Here is a 21,333-nt window from a genome sequence, read left to right as displayed (position 1 = left end):
AAAAAGGAACTGATATGCTTGGAGGTATGCAGGATTCAAAAATCTCGAACTGGTTCTTGATTCAGAACAATTTTTTGCATCTTACACCTCTACCACTGCACAGGTGTAAATAACAGGCATAACCTCTACGTTCTTTGTAGACATGTTAACTAACAAGTATTATTATTATATATATTTAAAATGAAGGGAACAGACTTTGGAGCTGCAACAAGTTAAAGGCACTCCCATTTCCTCTGAAATGGTAAAGTCTGGCTGCATTAGAGTTCAGATGAAAATAATACAGTTTACTTGCATATACTTTAGTATATGCATGTCTTTAGTCACCTAATTATTGTTTATAATATAATATAATATAATATAATATAATATAATATAATATAATATAATATAATATAATATAATTTTTTGCCATAACTTTCTGGAGTCTGAAATACTGAAAAACGTCAAATCCCAGCAGCCAACGCGGCCCAGGTTTGTTTTTGACCCTGCACGCGAACCTTACAAAGCGTCACGAGTTGCAGGAATGATCATGGGGAGTTGAGAGACAATAACAGTTGTTAGGCAACGACGGCTGAAGTTAATGAAGCGAACTATCGACAGCTCGGCGAATTAGCGGGGAGCCACCATGGCTAATATCACCAAGAAAGTGTCGTGGTCCAGCCGGGGCGACGACTCCGGTTTGACCGGGGAGGGGACACCGTTACTCAACGGCACCGAGATACCGAAATCTTCCAGACAGGTTAGCATGGTGGCTAATTTACCTTAACAGCTATTACCTCCGCTGCTTCCCAAAGAAGATGCTGTGTCATGTTTTATTAGCTATCCTAGGCTTATGTTGACTCATGTTTATAAATCGTGCATGGGCTATGAATGCTTTTAATCATTTTAATGCACGGCCGCGCACACAGTTTTTACTGAGGTGTTGTTGATGTCTGGTGACTGTTACTCATATAGCAGCAACATGACTTGACCCAGAGTGCATGTGAGCATAAAGTCAAATGAATTGAGGATGGAAGTGTGCAAGAATTCACGAAGACGGCGAGTACACATCAAAACAAGAGAAAACCACCAAACATTGTGGTGTGTTTTGGTTTGCAATTCTGGATGGTAAATGCAACCACAAGTTTTGTTTGTGACTGGGTTTAGAGGGCGAAAGTAATAGAATTAGGCCTATTCAAATTAAGTACATGATGCTCATAATTTGTTTCAGTCCTCCTGGAAAATAATGAGATTATAGCTAGTTATTCGCTGATACTTCCATTATTTCCTAACCTGTTTGGCGCTGGAAAACATCCTGATGGCGATGGGGACAAATTGGATTACCTGGGCTACAGGTAGACTGTAATGTGACTGCTTTAGGAAGTGTGATTATCCCAGCACGATCCAGTTACAAGACCTGCAGACGTCTGCCTGTCAGAGTAATATTGAAATATTCTGGGAAATCCAACTTCCTTTTTTACTGTTACCGTTTCTGCCTGTGTGGCATTAGCCAACATGAAAGTAGACTCTCACGTTAATCCCCTTCCAAATATGCACATCCAAAAACGGATGTTTTCTCATTTGCATCAGAAAATGTACAGGTATGGAAAAGAACATGCTTTTTGTCTGCATTTTCTGTTGTAGATTTTTTCTTTGTTTTGAAGTCAAATATTTCTTCAATAAAGGGAGCAATTGACCCTGTGCACGAGAAAATGCTAACTTCCTGGTTTGAGACCGGATGTGGGGTTGTACATTTCCGGTAGCTTTACTTTGCGGTCAATCGCTACTGCGAAGATATACTCCAAAATTGATGTCCAAAACTCGAAAACGGAACGATCGCGTTAAGTTACAAAGAGGAGAAGGTGGGAACACTCACCACTGTTGTGTCATAAAAATCTATTGATCAATTTTGACGTTTAAAGAGTTTAGATCGATCAGTTGTTTACATCACTAAACACAAGCAGAACTGCATCACTGCAGCAGAAGACACATCGTCCACATTCAGAAGCACATCTCTGTATAGTGACTGGTCTTATGATTTAAACAGGCAAATGTTCAGCATTCAAACTACAGGTGAACAATAGTCAAACCAGATGTTTTCCCCGTTATGTCGATATCAGCTAGTCAAGTACACACCTACACAGCATGTTAACAAACCGTGAAAAAAAGCCACACAAAAAATTAATGATTGCTGGTAACGGTTTCTATACATTAGTATTTACGAAGGGTATGTTGTGACTTACCTTCAAAATTACAGCGGTCCCTCGCTATAACGCGGTTCACCTTTCACCTCGCTGTTTCGCAGATTTTTTAGTGCAAGTTTGCATGCTTTTTTACGTCCTGCGTCCTGATCGCTGCAGACGATCTCCTCCGTCTCTCCTGTACAGTACAGAATCGCTGCATCATGGCTAGCAGTGTGACTCTGAAGTGCAGTACTGTATGTCCACGATGTACACGAAACGTTTTGCACCGTCAAAAAATAAAATTGGCTACTTGATTTCACCTATCACTGGTTATTTTTAGAACGTAACACCCGCGATAAACGAGGGACAGCTGTGAAATATAACATTTGAATCCATTTTCTCTTTTCCCCTGAGGCGTGGGGGAAAAATATCAACAAGTCGATGAATATCATTTACAGATATATTGGGTAAATGCCCGAGACATCTATAGAAATGTAAATCGCCGCTTTATTTATTTATTTGCTTAACTTGTTTTGGACCATAAACAGGGCGCGAATAGGACACCGGAAACAAAGCTCCCCACAGGAGTTTCCGCACCGGAAGTAGCATATGCTAACGTGCACATAGTCAATATAGCGTTTCTTACTCTTAAAAATCTTACCCAACATGTATAACCTTTCATATGAGTCCAACATCAAAAGATGTCCAAAAATAGACTTTAGTCTCCAAGTAGAGGAGAGAAGACTCTTGTGTTAGTTTCTTAAATGGATACCAGCAGTTAACAATGTAACATATCACCCTGAAAAGTGCTACACATGGCCATACTCATATATTTATGTTGCTGTCTGTGATGTCTTTAGCTGTCCGGATCAGGCAGTGTATTTCGGATAGGCAGATTCAGCACGGTGGATTTGGAAGATGATATAACATCAGAAGAGGTAAAGTTTGAGCTCCCAACATCTCTGCTCTCTCTTTGTCTTTTTCTCTTCTATTTCCCTTTATTAGCAGTTCTTGTTTTAGCCTCTTAGACCACGATAATCTTTCCCAGCATTCCCCACCAAATCACTGCAGTTGTAACTAATGCGATTCAGCCACATGCTCATATTTGTTTATTTGCCAATGCCTTGGCTGAGATAAAGTTGAAGGTTGACACTGAGCTGCTTCCCTCTGAATGATTTGGGAAAACTGACACTGAAATTAGTCGCTCACCAGCCAGAATAGTCCAGTGATGCTTGACTCACTAGGGGCACGTGATTGGAAACTGTCTGCTGGTTTCCACTGTGAGGCACTGCAAATGGCAAATTGATCAAGTCCATGCATTTGAATATATGTTCATTACATTCATTCATTACATTTTACTTAACTACTTCTTTCCAGGCTTAGGATACTTAAACCAGAACAAGAAATCCTTATACATACATTCTGACACACAGGACCACATACTGATACTTGAGGCTCCGTTAGCGCGACAGGATGACCCATCTGTTCTGCTTCTTCACACAAACCATCTGATTCAGTTATGTTTTCATTGGCTGACTGGCTGGAATATGATTTCAGGCTTGTGATTTGCTTGAGTATGATAAACAAAATGTTATTTCCAGCTTGTTTGCAGCTCTGTGAAAGTAATTTCTTTACTTAGTTGCATGCTGCACAGATGGATGGCAAGCTAAAGTGTAATTTATGGTGCTGCAAATGTGTCCGTCTGCCTACGTGTTTATATTTGGACAGGGAGAGGGGTTTTCACCCATCGCAGATGTGCTCTTGTGTAGCCTCACAAGATTCTGTCGTCTTGCTGCGGGAAGCGGATGATGTATGCGTTTGCTGAGTTTGATTAGCTAACAAGTGGGCTGGAATAGGGAAGGGAGTGACAGTGGAGGTCACTGAATATCCCAAAAAAAACCCCATCTAAGTAGGTTCTCAGTCATCCAGGTTAGAGCAGGGCAATATGACCAAAAATATTTATCTCGATATAGATTTGAAAATTTGCGATAACGATATAACTTACGATATAATTGACACTAGACAAGATACTTTACAACTCCACAACTTTATTCGTGCAACAAAAAAAAAAAAATCATCAAGGTATTTTCAATTAAACGAGCAGCTGTTTTTTATGTGCATTAAAGTTATATAAAAATGTAACAGTGCAAATTCCTTGCTGACAGTTTAACCAAAAGGCATTTCCAGTGGAAATTGGCCGACATATCCTCAGCATAACCATGTATAATATCCACAAAACTTAAAAAGAGGTTATACACACACAATACTGTAATACTATGCTGAAGCACAGTACGTATCACTCCGCGAGGCTCCTGCCTACGATAGCCGCAACGCTCTGACAATCCATCAAGCGGTGCGGGTTCGTAGCTTAGCAAAGTTGTACTAAAACATTTGACAGATTTTCGAGCGCCATGTACCACATAAAATTGTTTTGAGGTCAGTAAACACAACCAGAATTCATACATAAGGCACACGGGATTATAAGGGGCACTGTCGATTTTCAGAAAAACGAAGGATTGATTTTAAGTGTGCTGTATTTTAAAAAAAAACACGGTAATAACGACGGCCCGCTAGCATGCTCTACCAAAAATAGTGCTTTGTTGTGTATCTGACGGACGAAAGCTAAACCAGTTCATCACCACTGAAGTTGCAGCATTTTTACAAACCAGTTCTGGTTCATCCGTTTCATTCAACAATCCGCTTTCGCCCTTCTCATTCTCTGTCGCCGGCACGCTTTTTCCGCCATGTGCGTATGAAAACAAAGGCACTGTGCATGCGCGTTTTACCCATATTCTATCGTGATATTTCATTTTCTTATCATTGCCCGACATTACACCGGTATTACCGTGAACGGTATGATATGGCCCAGCCCTAATCCAGGTCATGGTAATCTAAGGAGCTTGGAAAAAAAAAAGCGACTCGACTTTTAAGTAATGATGGAGACTCCCAGCTATCATGTGATCAATAGAAATGTCTTCAAGAAACTTAAAGAGGTCCAGAGCCTACAGAACCTACATAAGTGGCCTCCACCATTGCTGGCATTGATGCTTGTGCTAGTGCACAATATGTGTATAAATTACCTTGTGGTTGTGTCCCAATTTTAAATTTCTTTTTTACTGTGGTCATTTAAAAAAAACAACAACATATTTGTCCCTTAAGTTTTAACACTTCTTTGAACATTCCTTCACATCCATTCAAATAGTTTCAGCAATTCATCCACCAGGAATTTACTGTCATCTGTGATTCCTTGTATTGATGCTAAGATTATGATTGATGCTACAATTATTGTTATTGTTGTAGCTTCATTTCTAGAGAAGCACGTGTGGTTATGGCGTAGGTTACACTGTAGTGTTTCAGAGGGGTTTGTGGTTACAGCTATGATGTAGACTTTCTGGAGAAACTGGCTGCGATTGAGTTGTTGAAGAGGAAATTCAAAGACTTGTACAGCTATGTGATTAACTTTTGATTGTCAAACCTGTCCCCTAATTTTCTTCTGAGTAAGAAAAAATGCATCTGATGCTTGTGATTCATTGTTCCACTCCCTGCTGCTGTATGTAAAATATTTTAATGGCAGGAAAATAGTTTCCAGCCATATAACTGAGGTCAGAGGTGATGTGTTAATGCTTTTTTTCCCTCGCCCCCTGCAGGACCCTATTAGGGGCCGACCGAAAGAGATCCCACACAATGAGAAGCTGCTGTCACTTAAATATGAGGTAAAACTGCTGTTAACCAATCAGAATCCTGTGTTTCAGATAAGTCTTGAATAAGCTGGATTACACTTGGTTACTTGGGTGTTTTTAAGCCTGTATTCACAGGAAGTGGAAATGTCCTTTTTTGCCATCTTACAGTGGTAACGCCAAGTTCTAGCAAATAAAGGAAGAAACTAAAGACTGAGCCAGCTATAAAGATGCAACTGTTTATAATGTTCTTAAGCAGAGTGGAACTGTCAGTACTTGAGGAGATATGCTTTGTATTGTCTTTGAAAATTTGTATATACATCTAAAAAATGCACACAAAAATTGGTCAGATTTTTGGATGTCAGTTTCTTTAAATAGATTATTATTAGATACAATTGAACCTAGCAGGAAGAGCTTTTGTGTTGTTGTTGTTTGTTTTTTGCAGATGTATTTGATGAAATTAAATGTATTCATCTGTCTGTTTCATTGTAGAGTCTGGATTATGACAACATTGAAAACCAGCTCTTTCTTGAAGAGGAGAGAAGAATGAGTCACATGGTGAGTGGTGCAGGAATCTTTTGCAGAAATGGTAGCTTGCCTGGGATCTGTATAAACTCCATTATTTTCTTTCTGTCTCGAGTCTTGTGTCTGGCTGCTTTATCCTGCATCACTTCTTGTCTTCTCATCTTGTGTTTTTAGGGTTTCCGCTGTCTGGAGATCAGTCGTTGGGTAATCTGCGGTCTGATTGGCATTCTAACGGGTCTCATCGCTTGTTTTATAGACATTATGGTGGAGAAACTGGCTGGGTGCAAATATCAAGTTATTAAAGAGAGTATCCTTTAGACTTGTACAGCTTTTTAGTCCTATTTTTTAGTACCAGGTAAATATGCAAGGCTTAAGGAACTTTAATTTTTCACCAAATCACTCAAGTGATTTCAGGAAAAAAAGGACACTTCCTTGACTCTGAGCCTTCACAGACATTGAAAAGTTTACAGAGGTGGGTGGGCTGTCTATTTCTCTCATCCTCTGGGCCGTTCTCAACTGTGCCTTCGTCCTGGTGGGGGGCGTCATGGTTGCATTTTTTGAGGTAAGACTGAAAGCAAAAATATTCTTGACCTTTTCTGATTAGCCTAAATTTTGAATTGGAACCACTTCTTCCCCATTTGTGTGGTTTAATAATAACATTCCTCAAGTGCAAGAATGGGTTTTGGAGAAGTGTGACATAAAAGCTTTTGCTTTTTTTCCCCTTTTTTGTTGCTCTGTTACATATTCCTTAGCTACAAACAATTCAAATCGTTGTGGAAGTGAAGATTTTTGGTTAGTAATAGCATGTCTGTCAATGTCTGAGTCCTTCTTTGAAATACTGGTAATTTAAGCTAAATGTGTTTCTGTTTTTGCGGTTTATTAGCATGTGATGAGGCACTGTGTGTACCACGAATCTTCACATGTATCTTTTCCTGTTCTTTCTCTTGTAGCCAATAGCAGCTGGAAGTGGTATTCCTCAGATAAAATGTTACCTAAATGGAGTCAAGATTCCCAGGGTGGTACGGCTCAAGGTACGGCCACGTAAAATACCAGTAACTTAGAATAATGGATACATTAGATCCACGTTTACATCTTTATGTCCCGTTGTTCTTCGTAGACGCTGGTGGTGAAAGTGTTTGGCGTTATATGTTCAGTAGCTGGCGGTCTTGCTGTTGGAAAGGTAAACCATATCAAAATCCTTCATCTTTTTGTAAACATACACTTAAACTGTGTTCTGAACACATTTGAAACACATTTTTAAAAAAAATGCTTTTAAAGCTGTCCTCTTGTTTGCCCACGATCATCAGGAAGGTCCCATGATTCACTCTGGTGCTGTTGTAGCTGCGGGAGTCTCACAGGGCAGAAGCACCTCCTTAAAACGGGACTTGAAGGTAAGCGTGTGTTGAGATCCTGAACACTAACATGCTTGTGGGTCACAGTATATATTTAGTGTGTCACATCGATTGACATTGTGACAAACTCCATATATCATAATATACAAAGTTTGTGTGTGTTTGACAATGGGAGTGGTTAATAATATGAAATATATGTGTGTTTGTGTAGATGTTTGAATACTTCCGGAGAGACACAGAAAAGAGGGACTTTGTTTCTGCTGGAGCTGCTGCTGGAGTTTCTGCCGCTTTTGGGGCACCAGTTGGTAAAAACACATAATCTGCTTTTGCTGTGTGTGAAGTTTAGATGTTTTAAGCTCTACAATAGTATGATTATATATGCCCACACTAAAAGCAAACAAAAAATAATATTTTGCATAACAAGATCTTTAGAAGTCTTAAATTTGATGCACTGGGATCTACAGAAACCCTCTGACATACTCTTATTAGTCTGTTGATAACTGCGTGCTGTGATTATAAAGCTGCTGTGTGCATGTTGAGGCTTTGTTTTTGCAGAACTGTTTCTCACAAGAGTTAAAACAAACCATGCCTCACTCTGTAGACTGTTGTTATCATGTGAAGAGTGCTGTTGTGATCACGCTTGCTAACTCTGGATTAGTTTAAGGGTGTTATCACACCTGTAGTTTGTTTACTCTGGTCCGAATCAGCTGAGTAAAAATTTGTAGATTAACCCTGTTGTTTGGTTTGTTTTCACACAGAAAAATCCAAGTGAACCGAAATGTGTCACTAGAAACCACACGAGAATGTTCAGTCCACTCATTTGCCAGATGTGTCTGTGGCAGGGTTAATAAAAATTAAATACAGGAAGAAGGTGCTGTGTGAGAAAACCAGTAATTTATGTTTACTTAACAGCTAGCCGTTAACCGTACAGACGTTTGCACATCTTTAGCACCTTCTTGTGTTGAGAATACAAAGCACACGGGGCAACGGGACATTTTTAAGCTCAAACTTTAACATACACCTGGTAGTTGGCTTGGATTGGGGTTGGATCATGTTCACACCATAAACAAACAGACACTACCTCCTCCAAAGGGTCTCTGTGTGGTTGTTTTGGTCTGCACACAAGTGTGTTTTGTCACTTCTCCAAGTCACATTTTCAGTCTAAAGGAAAAAACAAACAAAATGAATATGTAAACATGTAATGCCATTCTGGTTTTTAAACTCTCTTTCTGTGGTCGACAGGCGGAGTTTTGTTCTCTCTAGAGGAGGGAGCTTCTTTCTGGAACCAGATGCTCACATGGAGGATAGTAAGTCATGAAATGAGCATTAACCCCTATTAGTGAGCACAATATGTTGAATCAACAGCATTTCATCCAGAAGTCTAATAAATTGAACTGAATATCTTTACTGTCATTGTCGCTTAAACAACAAAATTAAAAAGTTGTCTAAAAGATTGATTAAAACACAAGTGGATAAGTTTTAGTATTTCCTACATCTCCTAAATGTTTGCCCTCCTCCTCTGCAGTTCTTTGCCTCCATGATCTCCACCTTCACGCTGAACTTCTTCCTCAGTATCTATCATGGCAAACCAGGAGACCTTTCCAATCCAGGTCTCATTAACTTTGGACGCTTTGAAAGTGATGTAAGAGACTTACATTAAACACAAACAGTGTGCTTTTTGAGGTTAATTAATTTTTGTGGTCAATGTAAAAGCACTGACTTTTGTCTCTTTTCAGAGTGTGGCCTATTACTACTACGAGATTCCTTTGTTTATGTGTATGGGAGCTTTAGGTAAAGTTTTTTTGTTTTGTTTTTTAATTTCTACAAATATGCACAATTCTTCATGTGGTCCATTTTGGTATACACTATCAGCTACAACCTAAAACCAATGATGGCCAGAGGTGGCATTTCCTGCCACTAATCTTCCCTAGAAGCACAGTGACCCCCAACACATAACATGAGCTGCTCAGGAATAGTTCACTGCATAATCAGAGACCCCAAACACTGAATAGGAATGAGAATCATCGTCTAATTCTTTACCAGTTCCACATTAACTCATCAGTCACACTCATTTGCATCCAACCTTGTCAGTTTCTTTGATCAATATTTTTCTTTTCTTCTTCTTTTCCTGAGAGTTGCATATTGCAAATCGATCGTCAGTCCTGCACCCAGTGGGCGTCACTTCTAAACGTTTCTCAGACTGATGACAATACCACTGTTCTATTTAACTTACACTATCGCTCCTGTTTATTCATTCCATTAATTTGTTTCTGTTCCTGTCCTGTGCAGGTGGGTTGTTGGGAGCGCTCTTTAATGCACTCAACTACTGGCTGACTATCTTCAGGATCAGGTAAAGTTTAGATAGGACTCAAGCAAATGCAAACCAAACTGTCATTAACTCAGAAAGGAAATATTTCAGCAAAGGTGAATAAAGAAGAGCATGTGTGTGCATTGTGCCAACAAAAACATCACATGGAGAGCATGAAAATGTTGTTGGTTGACACAGACAGGGTGGGGTGCGAGATGAGGTTTTTTTACGAGAAGCCTTAAAATGGATTCTCAGAAGTTTGTGATTGACATGTATAAAAATAGCCTCAGTATAAGAACAGGTACGATCACCGGGAGGCTGACTAATGTGGGAGACGACTCGTACTAAGAAGTGTTCCTGGCTTCCTGTTCTGGAGCTGGCTGATATAAATGTACTCAGATCTTAATATAATACACACAATATATATATATTAGGGGTGTAACGATACACAAAATTCACGGTTCGGTTCCATACTTTGGTGTCACGGTTCGATATTTTTTCGATACAAAAAAATGTTCATGCCTTTTTAATTTGTCATTTATTAAAATTATAAATATATATTTTAACTCAATTTGCCATGTTGCAACGAGCTTAGCTTCTGTCTCGCTAGCTTGCCCTGCGCTCAGTGAATCTGCGTTCGACTACCCCGCCTAGGCTGCACTGTCGAGCGCAGATCCACTGAGCGCTCAAAACAGACAGCATCGTCAGAAGAAAAGTTGATAAAATAAATTAAAAATTTTGTATTGTTCGATACATATGCGTACTGAACCGAAAGCACTGTATCGAACGGTTCAATATCGATACGAGTATTGTTTCACCCCTAATATATATGTGTGTGTGTGTGTGTGTGTGTGTGTGTGTGTGTGTGTGTGTATTTATCTGTCTTCCAACTACTCCTTGATCAGTTGAGGAATCAAATTTGGCACAATGGCTATAAATTAGTCACTAATAACCAGATTTTTAATAAATGAGTGTCAGTTTATTTACAATATTAATTGACAGGAAATGGGAAACAGGTGGTCTGAGGATTTGATTTCATGTCTGCCCTTTTTATACTCTTTCCACGGTGGAAAGTCTGTATTAAGAGAAAGGGAGAGAGGAGGCATGCCCGATTTGGTCACGTCAGTCACACGGCTCTGTCTGTAAGCACAGAAACCCGACCTACCTGCTGTTCCTTCTGTGTGCAAGAGTAACCAGTAAGACGAGAGATGACTTGTGGTGAGGAGCTAAAACTGCTTAATGGCTTGTTTCGAGGCTGTGAGTGCACTGAGGTGCTGCACAGGCCCAGTATAAGATTAATGAGGAAAATTTTGATATGCAACTCTTAACCCTCCAAATAAGCCTAATGGAGCCTTTTAAAAAACAAACAAAAAAGAAAGACTTAATTGAAGCAGTCTGAAAACAAAACAAAGTTTATATTTAATATTTCTTTAAAGATAAACTTGAAAATAAAATATTTGCCTGGCTGGGCGGTCTTGTTTCTAAAAATAACTCCTCTGGTCTGAGTCTAAGGAAGTCTGTATTTCTGTCACATTTCTGAGCAGTAATTACACTTGACATTTCCAGTCACTTGGCCTGAAGAGACACAAAGTCTCTCACCTGTTTTCACAAAGTCAAAGAAGCTTTGTTTCCCTCTTACCTGTTGTTATTGGACTAAGAGCTGCTTTTTTTTCATTTGGGAAAGTCCAGACTGAGAGATCAGCAATGTGTCAGCATTTTAGCCCAGAGCAGATTAGGGCGTGGCATTGTACATGAAAATGTCTACATTTAATGTGTCTGTGTTAGGTATGTGCATCGCCCATGTTTGCAAGTGATGGAGGCCTTGTTGGTGGCTGCTGTGACTGCAGCAGTGTCATTCACCATGATTTATTTTTCCAACGACTGTCAGCCTCTGGGGCCCGAGCACAATGAGGAGTACCCACTGCAGGTACACCCAAATTTGTTTCCACTTGACTGAAAACACTCTCTCGCTGCTTTTTTCGATTTAGATGATGATGCATAATAACGCTAAATATGGGTCACAGTGTTACAGCAGAGCCGGGCAGGATTAGAGTTTTAAGATGGACGGGGAGATGGTGAAATGTGTGACAAAGCAAATTCAGACCAGCACGTGCAGATTTGTAGAGGACCCTGCTCATAATGATCCTTGGCACTTCCTACTTTTTAACCTCACAGTAAAGTTTCATTTCAATAAAGTTTACCAGCATGGCGTAAAAACGGTACTTTAAAGGGATCTAAGGGGATGCAGGATGTTTCTCTCATAGAGTGCAACATTTTAAGAATTTATGTATTACCATGAAAATTGGTTGAGACATTCAGATGTCTCTTTTATATTCAATCATTCCCATGTTTGCTGCTAATTAGAAAACAGAATGTCCGAGAACAGTTTTGGTTCAGTGCACTACTGTGACTAAGACTAGCTGTAGATTATAAGCTCAGATGATGGAAGCAATACTAGATTTAAATGTTATAATAGTTTATGCTTTTATAGATTTTTCTTTTCACTTCTGATTGGGTAGCAAAATTGTGACATCGTGTTTGCATTTAGGCACTGTGGACAACCGATTCCTAATAAAATCAGACGTGATAAGCAGTTTTTTGTTCATCTGTTTCTGTCTAAAGCCCTGCATTTTGTGGCTCTTGAGTATTTTGTGCCATGCATCATTTTTCTGTCTCTGTTTAGTTGTTTTGTGCAGATGGCGAGTATAATTCCATGGCTACAGCATTTTTTAACACTCCTGAGAGAAGCGTTCGTAGTCTCTTCCACAATCAGCCGGGTAAGATGGTGCACTATTGTAGTGACTTTGTTTAAACCATTACACTCTCACTAATTACTTTCTTTGTTTGTGTTTTAAAGGAAGTTACAACCCTCTGACGCTGGGTTTGTTTACTCTGACCTATTTCTTCCTGGCGTGTTGGACATACGGCCTGGCAGTGTCTGCTGGTGTCTTCATCCCGTCTCTTCTAATAGGAGCAGCTTGGGGGAGGCTGTGTGGGATACTGCTTGCCTCTTTCACTCCCACTAGCCCGGTTGGTGCTCCTCACAGTGACATTTGTTTTAGTTCCCATTTTGAAAACTAGCTACATTTAATGAAGCTGACCCAACAAGTTAACATGACCGGTATCATGGACAGTATTACCAAAGCAGTGGAAGAAGAAGATTATTGTGTTATTAAAAATATAGGATAGGGAAATAGGTGTTATCTGAAACATGTTAAATGCATATTTTTATTAATTAATTTGTCTAGATTACTGTTACATTAAGCTAATATGCCAGATAACGTGTGTTAAAGACTTTGCTCCATGTATTTTCATAGATTTGGGCTGATCCTGGTAAATATGCTTTGATTGGAGCTGCAGCACAGTTAGGTGAGTAACTGTCACAATTTTATGTATATTGTTGTAAATATTTAAATTTGTTCTACAATGTGCTGCATACTTCCTCCTCTCTGCAGGTGGCATTGTAAGAATGACTCTCAGTTTGACTGTCATCATGGTGGAGGCAACTGGAAACGTCACGTACGGCCTTCCCATCATGCTCGTTCTCATGATTGCCAAAATAGTGGGAGACTACTTTGAGGAGGTGAGTGAAGTCACAGACACAACCTACTCCTGACTCCACACTGCTGAAGTTAGTCCAGTGTAGGGTGATCAGATCCCAGCATAATAAATGCTACTGTATTTTATCTGAATGCAAGTGCTTAGTAAATGCATTTAGCGTAAATTTCAATTTCATTTAATACATTAGTCTTTTGTAAATCTCTATATTTTCCTTTTCTGTTGAGAGGAGATAAAAAATAAAGTTTATTTTGTTTGTCTGACAGCAGACACTTTGTCCTAACCTGCTGGAATAATTGGAGATTTATCTGAACGTCACGACCACTTACCTTCTGGTTCCATACCTATACATTGGCTTCCTGCACTGTAGGCTTTTTGTTCTCATTTTCGTGCCCAACCCTCCCCCCTCTTTTCTCAGTTCTTACACCACTCATTTGTACCCGGGGGTTTGGTTGGCCTGGAAGTCCTCACTGAGGCCTTCCACAAATCCTCAGTCTCAGGCTTAGAGAGTAGAGTCCAACCAGTGTAATCTTTCAAGAAACCTTGCTGATTGAATTGACGATGTTGTCCTTGCTGGTGTAATTGCAGTTGGATCTACTGTGTACAGTTTATGATAGGAAAGTAAGGCACAGACAGCATCTCTAACCACTCTTATTTTCCTGCTTTAGGGTTTATACGACATTCACATCAAGCTGCAGAGTGTTCCCTTCCTGCACTGGGAGGCTCCTGCCACCTCCCACTGGCTGACTGCCAGGTAGAATGGATGGACTTGTGTTTGTTTTTCTCACTGTTTCTTTTATTTTCTAATCAGTACTTGTACTCTTGTTGTTTACCTTCTTATCACCATTGTCCTCCTCACTGTCCAGAGAGGTGATGAGTTCTCCAGTCACATGCTTCAACAGGATAGAGAAGGTGGGAACAATCGTGGACGTCCTTAGCAACACATCAACAAATCACAATGGCTTTCCTGTTGTCGTGCAGGTTTTGGATAGCGATGAGGTAACCGTTTGAATGTTTTTTTTCTGTTGAAAGTTTGTGTTTGAGGTGTTAAAGTAGTTGGTTTTGTTTCTTAACAAAAGGTCGTGTTAAGGTGTTTGTAGTCAAATCCGTGGAAAGCGTTGTTTTTGTGTCTCTTTGTGTCAATATTTAGCACCACTTTAGCAAAGAAATTTTTAGTACATAAGGTACTTGAAGAGCAGATTGGAGTTGACGCAGGAGAAAAATGTGAGACATGTTGCCCTGCAGTGTAAGAGATTATTAACACCTTCCTCTTCACTCAGCCAGCAAAACTCTGCGGTCTCATCCTGCGCTCTCAGCTGATTGTTCTTCTCAAACACAAGGTAACAGCTGATCTGAGATCTGATACAAGAGCCTGTAAAACCTGATTGCAGTTAGGCCAGTTTGCACCGTCTTCTCTCCTGCCAGGTGTTTGTGGAGTTGGCCCGGTCCCGGCTGTCTCAGAGGAAGCTCCAGCTGAAAGACTTCAGGGACGCCTACCCCCGCTTTCCCCCAATCCAAAGCATCCACGTCTCCCAGGACGAGAGAGAATGCATGATGGACCTCACTGAGTTTATGAATCCAACACCTTACACTGTACCACAGGTAACAGATGCAGTAACTGCAGTTGTGCAAGCACCAACAAATTTGATTAGACTTGTAAGTTGAGACTGCTGCTGCAAAATGTTAAATTTGTGGGTTTCGTTTTCTTTTCATTCTTTCATTAAAATGCTTTTCAGGATTGTTTTTGATGTTTTGTTTGAATGAAGTCAAACTAGGGCTGCTCGATTATGGCAAAAATGATAATCACGATTATTTCCACTGGAATTGATATCTCGATTATTTGACGATATTTATTTAACAATAACAATGTATTGAATAATGGCTTTAAAGATTGTCAAAAAATAATATAAAATAGTGTGCAAATACTGATAACAGTGCAAATGTTTGCAATATAAAAAATAAATGAAAAATGTAAACATCTATGTTTAGTGAACTTCAAAATACTGCATAATATTTATGCATACAAATAATCAAACATCAAGGCAAGCTGTGTAGCCACATAGTGCACAATTGTATCAAACTGACATTGAGGTATGTCAACTAAAGCTGCTGCTTGAACAAAAATAAAATGAAACACTGAAAGTAGTAACTTTTATAAGAAATAAATAAAAACTAGTAGGCTCAAGTCCCATACAATCTCAAAATGGCTCAACAAAACATGGTTCCTGCAACCTCTCAAAGGTTTTTAGCCAAAAACACCAGCCTGTTGACATGATCAGGCTTCAGGGATGCACGCAGGCAGTTGACAACAATTCCACCAGTGCTGAAGACCCTTTCTGATGAGGCACTTGTGGCTGGGATGCAAAGATATTCTCTACTCTCCTCTCCAAATAACTTCTGCTTAGCTTTCCGAGCTTCCCTCGGGTCCTCTTAATTGTTGCGACGCGTGTTCGAAACGCAGAGAGGTGCGCTCGATTTGCCACACAGAGCAGCGCGAGAGTAAAGCACGAGGGAGGTGCTAATAATCGGCTCAGTCATTGTTAATGATCGTTGAAAGCCCAGATCGTAATTTCGATTAAAATTCGATTAATTGAGCAGCCCTGAGTCAAACTTTAACAAAGTGTTCTGTCTGCAGGATACATCACTCCCTCGTGTGTTTAAGCTGTTCAGAGCACTAGGACTGAGACACCTGGTGGTGGCAGATGATGTGAACAGGGTAAGACGGTGTGTTTATGTTTCAGTGTAAAGGATTTTTGCTTGGTTGTATTTCCCCACATACTTCACATTTATTTTGCTATGATGATTGTCCTGATTAGTTTTATTATTTTTTTCTTTGGTTTGTCACCTCCTGCAGGTGATTGGACTGGTGACAAGGAAGGACTTGGCCAGATATCATCTGGGCAAACATGGGCTGGAGGAGCTGCAGCTTGCCCAGACATAGTGTGCCCGCATACACACGCCCATAGACTGACCACATGTTGCCTCAGAAGCTGTTGACCATCAGTTTGGCAGCCTTCAAGGGCCAAAGATCTCTCTCTTTTTTTCTTTTTTTTTTTGTGAATAATTCTAAAAAACATCCGCCCCTCTGTTAACGCTGAATGACGGCATTTTCTTCTAAAGGATTCCAATTAATAGTTTTTCCAGGATAATTCCAGGAACTGTATTTTATTTAATAATTCACCAGATTTTTGTGCTGAGGCAACAAATGATTGTTTGTTCTTAATCGTTTTGGTTGTTTAGTTGTTTTTCACACACTTTTACAGAGTTTTACATACACACAACACACAACACACACACACACATCTGTGGCCCCAAATAAAGTTGGACTGGATCAGTTAGAATGAAAATCAATTTGCTTATATTCTAAACAAATCTGTTTAATTTTTGTTAACTTGGAAAATATTTTGCGTTGTTAGCCACAGCATTTAAACCAGTGATGGATGAATCACTCATCTCAGCAGCGTTATGCTGGGAAACCTTGGGTCCTGGGTTTTATGTGGAAGTAATCTTGACACCTACCAAAACACTGTTGCAGACTGAGCATGCTCCCTCATTGTAACAGACCCCGACTACATGGAAAAAGTACTCATGAGCAGCATGATAAATAACCCGAGGTGTTGACCCAGCCTCCAAACTTCCAAGTTTTTAATCCAGTCAAGAATCCATGGAACGCATCGGATCACCCCTGAGGATCCACTCCCCAACCATCAGCTCCCAAAGGATTTTCCTAGTGCATTTCTACTGTTGTTAGTCCCATTCTGCCTCCCTACTTTCATAAACTGTTAAATGTTAGTTCCTTCATGAGGTGGTGTAGCTGGATGCTTTGGAAATGCAGGTGTACAGGATGGTAACTTGCTTCAGATTGTGTGAGACGGGTGTTTTATATTCCTGCTGCTGCGCTACAGGATACTTTGAAGTGTTTTGCTTAGAAAATCTGATTGTGAGTTGTCGTGTTCAAGAGCTGGTTTAAAGCACAGCTACCGACCACTGAAGGTTTGCAATGATATCTGTGTTTGTGTAGTTTTGCACTGAAAGACTGCTGTTATTTATTGTACTACTTAGATTGGTACTCAAAGGTACTTTTTCCACCTCTGAAGGTTTGCACTTTGACCTGCTACTGAAGACTTCCCACGAGTGTCCCTATTGGAGCTCTGTATGAATGTAAACAATAGTGTGCCACATATCTTCTTTGCTACCCTGACAACACATTTTTCTTATTGATTGTAATAGTGTCTGTTTGTATTTCTAACACTTGTCAGCAGTGTTGTCGATTTCTTTGGGCTTTTATTGTTTTTACCCTTCCAGATGTAAACATGCAAATGTTGCTCTATTTTATGGATAAACCTTTTTGTGAATGAATAAAGTTTTAACTATTATCATACAACTCTTTTGTACATTTAAGAATGAGTCCAGACACTTTTCTTTTCGAGCTCCTTAGACCGGTGGTTTTCAACTACTGTGTCATAGTAGTACACCAGTGTGCCATCGGAAATTATTTAACTTCAATTAATTGGCCCAAAAGATACAATTTAATAATTACTGCCAATAATCATTGTTGGGCATCTGTGCTTTCACTGCAGTGACTTGTAGTAATTACCACCCACCTGACATGAACGAGTAATTACTAGTCAACTGTTTGCACAAAATACTAGTCCTTAGTTTAGTTCTGTATTATATAAGATGTCCATCCCAGTCTACAAATGTTTGTCACAGGATCCCAGACACAGAACAGCAGCACATAAACCCTCTGTCCCAAAAATGGACATCAGGGAAGAGCTGGATCGTATTTGGGAAAGAATAAAGTCAGAAAGGTTGCCTTGCACTCTTGAAGATGTGTTTGTTAATATTTTGGGGGAAACATCCAACCCTCCCACTCCCTTTTCCCCACCTCCTCCTCCTGCTTTCCCTGCTGGACCAGCTGCCTTGCCTCACCCAGCAGCAGGCAGAGTAGAGGATCTGTTACCTACACCCTCCTGGGATCCGCTCCTCTTCTGTCTGAGCACCAACGTTCATGTATAGTTGCTCCAATCACCATGCAGCCATCTCACATGTACAGTCAGCCAGGCACAGCTAGCCAAGGACAGGTGAGACACTCAGACAGTTGTCGTTAGATTTTTATTGATAAAGGTGCTTGAACCTTAGCCTTCAGGCTAATGAAAGAAAAACAGTTTAGTTTACATGTTTCTGTGCTGTTTATCATTATTAGTCTTTGAAATGCTGGACTAAGTGTCAGTATTATGGATTTTTGTCCTTCTCCATCTCTCCACACAATCTACTGTATCAGTTGCCTGTAAACAACATCCCATTGGCAACAACAGCAGCTGTTCTTCCAGCTCCTCCACCCCACAGCTGCGCTCCAAAGTCAGTTTCTCTGCTGCGTTTTCTCACTGATCTGCAGGTATCTGTCATTTATCTGCAGATGTGTGTGTGAATTATTAAAATCAGCCTCCTTTAATGGTGTCGCCTTACATTCAGTTTCACAGCGTTACTCATGTTTTTACAGTACTTTCCTCATAGTTGCACACAGTGGTAACACATGCTCTCACTCTGGGTTTTATTCCTGTTTAAGCAGAAAGCATCAAACCAAACAGGGTACAGACCAGGCTTACATTAAGAAGCCCCCAAATGCCTTCATGCTGTACCTTAAAGAGCAGAGGCCAAAGGTCAAAGCAGAGCTAAATATCAGTGACGGTGCAGCTGTGAATGCAGCTGTGGGAGAAAGAGTAAGTGTAACTCTGAATATATTTATGCATCTGTTAATGTGCATGTGTACCAGCTGTCCTGTAGTCATGTGTAGTAGCAGTGTGGCTGTGTATACGAGCTGACAGTGTGTTCTTGTGATCTTCTATCCACAGTGGAAGTCGCTCTCAAAGGAGGAGCAGAAAATAGATTTTTCTGAATCAGTGTGAAGCCGTCTCCTTGCCCACTCAGCCTCAGTGTCATTCCTCTCACCAGGTAACCTCTGCACCGGTCTTCAAGAAAATCAGACCAACCCTTCTTCTCATGAATTCATCTGCATTATTGGCCTCCTCTGCTGCACCCAATGCACTCCAGACAGAGGCCACCCTCTTCAGGAACATTGAAGAAGATCCTCTATCAGTGCTTGAACGTGTTGATCTCCTTCCTGTTACTCCACAATCTCAGCAGCCCTTCTCTTGTCATTCAGATCTTGCTTATGGGGGGTCAGTTAAATTTAGATTTAACTGGCCTTTCTTTAGCACTGCACTTTATAAACTTATGTTACTGAACTGTGTTATCATTTCTGTAAATAAATTAAAAACAACAACAAAAAAGGCTTCTGTCAGTTTGTACAGCAGGATGGGAGGGTATAGAAGAACTTGTTCATTACTGATCCTTTGAAGTGGCCCCACAAAACAGGTTTTTTTTTACATTTTCAAACATATACCACACATCTGTCTGTGTCCACTAGGTGTAAGGGAAAAGCTAGATATAAACTAGCTTAAGTAAATTGTCTCAGGCAGTCAGAGAGGTGTTACTGTTAGGTGGAGCTGCCCCTCACATAAATGCTTTGCAACTATTTTCACGAAAACCTTTTTTTCCCAACTGAAAATATTTGTGAAAGTTAAATGTAATGCAATCAAAGTTCATTTCCATGTGAGCATTGCTAGACACTGATAACAAAAACATAGTGCCAAGTACGTTGCAAGAGCCAAACATCACAAGTGTCCTTAGAAAATCTGGACTGATGACATCTCATAAAGCTGAGAACTGCGAGAAAGATCAGGTAACAAGAAAGATAAAGGTCCAGTCCAACCATCTTCCTGCAGAATCCCTGACTCACTTCCTCCCAGGCTGTGCCTTTATATTTACTTATTTAGGATTTCCATTAGTTGCAACTGATAATAACCATTTTCTGTTATTTCAGACACATTGATTGGAATTTGTTTTTTTAACTAGATGGACAATTGTGTTGGACCTAAAAGGAAGGAAGTTTTTAATTACCTCAGCAGCAATTTGTTGGGAAACCTTGGGTCCTGGGTCTTATGTGCTTCTAATATTGACATGGACCACCTACCCAAACACTGCTGCAGACCGAGCAAACTCCCAAATACTGACAGTCCCCAAGTACATGCAAAACATACTCATGAGCAGCTCAAGCAACATGACTGTAAACCAAGATGTTGATGCAGCCTCCAAACTTCCAAGATTGAAAGCCAGTCCAGGATCCGTGGAATGCACCAGAACGAGCCTGATCCACTGAGGACGCCACAGCTCGGGGTGCAGTGGCGTGTCTAGAAAATCTTTGTTGGGGGGGCCAGGTAGGGGCATAGATTTGGAGAAGGGTGGCAGATGTAATTGGCAGATAATGTTTAAAAAACAATTCTACCAACTGTCTTCTCACAAACTGGTGTTTGATTTTAAAACAGGAAAAAAGTGGGGAAACAAATGAAAAGACTAACATTTGAATGAAACCTGAAAGCAAGTAAATACTTTATATGCTGCCTTATGGTAAACTTTGGTAATATTGATGTATGAAGAACAACACTGGCTGATGATGAAATACAGTCAGCTGGCATGGTGACACTGCCAGTATTAACCTGCAGGGCTGGACTGGGACAAAAAATTGGGCATTTTCACTACAGACCGGCCCACCAGGTATTAAAGCCATAAAGCCTTTGAATGAAAACAAATGCTGTTGTGACAGTGATGTACACTGTCTTGTTGGTATATGTATGATTTCTATACATTTTACGTCAGATAAAAACTTCAGATAATTATTTAATAAAAGC

General features: G+C 40.1%; 1 protein-coding gene across 2 annotated transcripts; it reads left to right on the top strand.

Moving 5' to 3' along the window:
• The first annotated feature begins 489 nt into the window (after nucleotides 1-489).
• On the top strand, nucleotides 490-17,966 carry clcn7 (Cl-/H+ antiporter 7). Of its 2 annotated transcripts, XM_085157480.1 has the most exons (25): nucleotides 490-739; nucleotides 3,023-3,100; nucleotides 5,810-5,875; nucleotides 6,332-6,397; nucleotides 6,539-6,671; nucleotides 6,817-6,926; nucleotides 7,315-7,395; nucleotides 7,482-7,544; nucleotides 7,672-7,755; nucleotides 7,928-8,021; nucleotides 8,959-9,023; nucleotides 9,242-9,358; nucleotides 9,453-9,507; nucleotides 10,006-10,066; nucleotides 11,810-11,951; nucleotides 12,708-12,801; nucleotides 12,882-13,054; nucleotides 13,342-13,393; nucleotides 13,480-13,607; nucleotides 14,251-14,336; nucleotides 14,449-14,581; nucleotides 14,863-14,922; nucleotides 15,008-15,184; nucleotides 16,218-16,298; nucleotides 16,437-17,966. In XM_085157480.1, exons 1-25 carry the CDS (start codon nucleotides 626-628, stop codon nucleotides 16,521-16,523), a joined length of 2,400 nt encoding a protein of 799 aa, XP_085013606.1. In that variant the 5' UTR covers nucleotides 490-625; the 3' UTR covers nucleotides 16,524-17,966. The 2 variants fall into 2 exon arrangements, with proteins under 2 accessions (XP_085013606.1, XP_085013607.1); XM_085157481.1 differs by lacking the exon at nucleotides 3,023-3,100.
• The last annotated feature ends 3,367 nt before the right edge of the window (nucleotides 17,967-21,333 follow it).

This window comes from Neolamprologus multifasciatus, chromosome 4 (genome assembly GCF_963576455.1).
Source record: "Neolamprologus multifasciatus chromosome 4, fNeoMul1.2, whole genome shotgun sequence".
NCBI lineage: Eukaryota > Metazoa > Chordata > Actinopteri > Cichliformes > Cichlidae > Neolamprologus > Neolamprologus multifasciatus.
Note: the sequence above shows the minus strand (reverse complement) of the source record. Positions and strands in the feature narration are given on the sequence as shown.

Excerpts from the sequence above, each read along its gene's own strand:
- clcn7 (XM_085157480.1), top strand. The coding sequence starts at position 626 with ATGGCTAATATCACCAAGAAAGTGTCGTGGTCCAGCCGGGGCGACGAC. Across the intron at positions 7,756-7,927 it reads CCTTAAAACGGGACTTGAAG|ATGTTTGAATACTTCCGGAG; the intron begins GTAAGCGTGTGT and ends GTGTTTGTGTAG. Across the intron at positions 9,024-9,241 it reads AGATGCTCACATGGAGGATA|TTCTTTGCCTCCATGATCTC; the intron begins GTAAGTCATGAA and ends CCTCCTCTGCAG.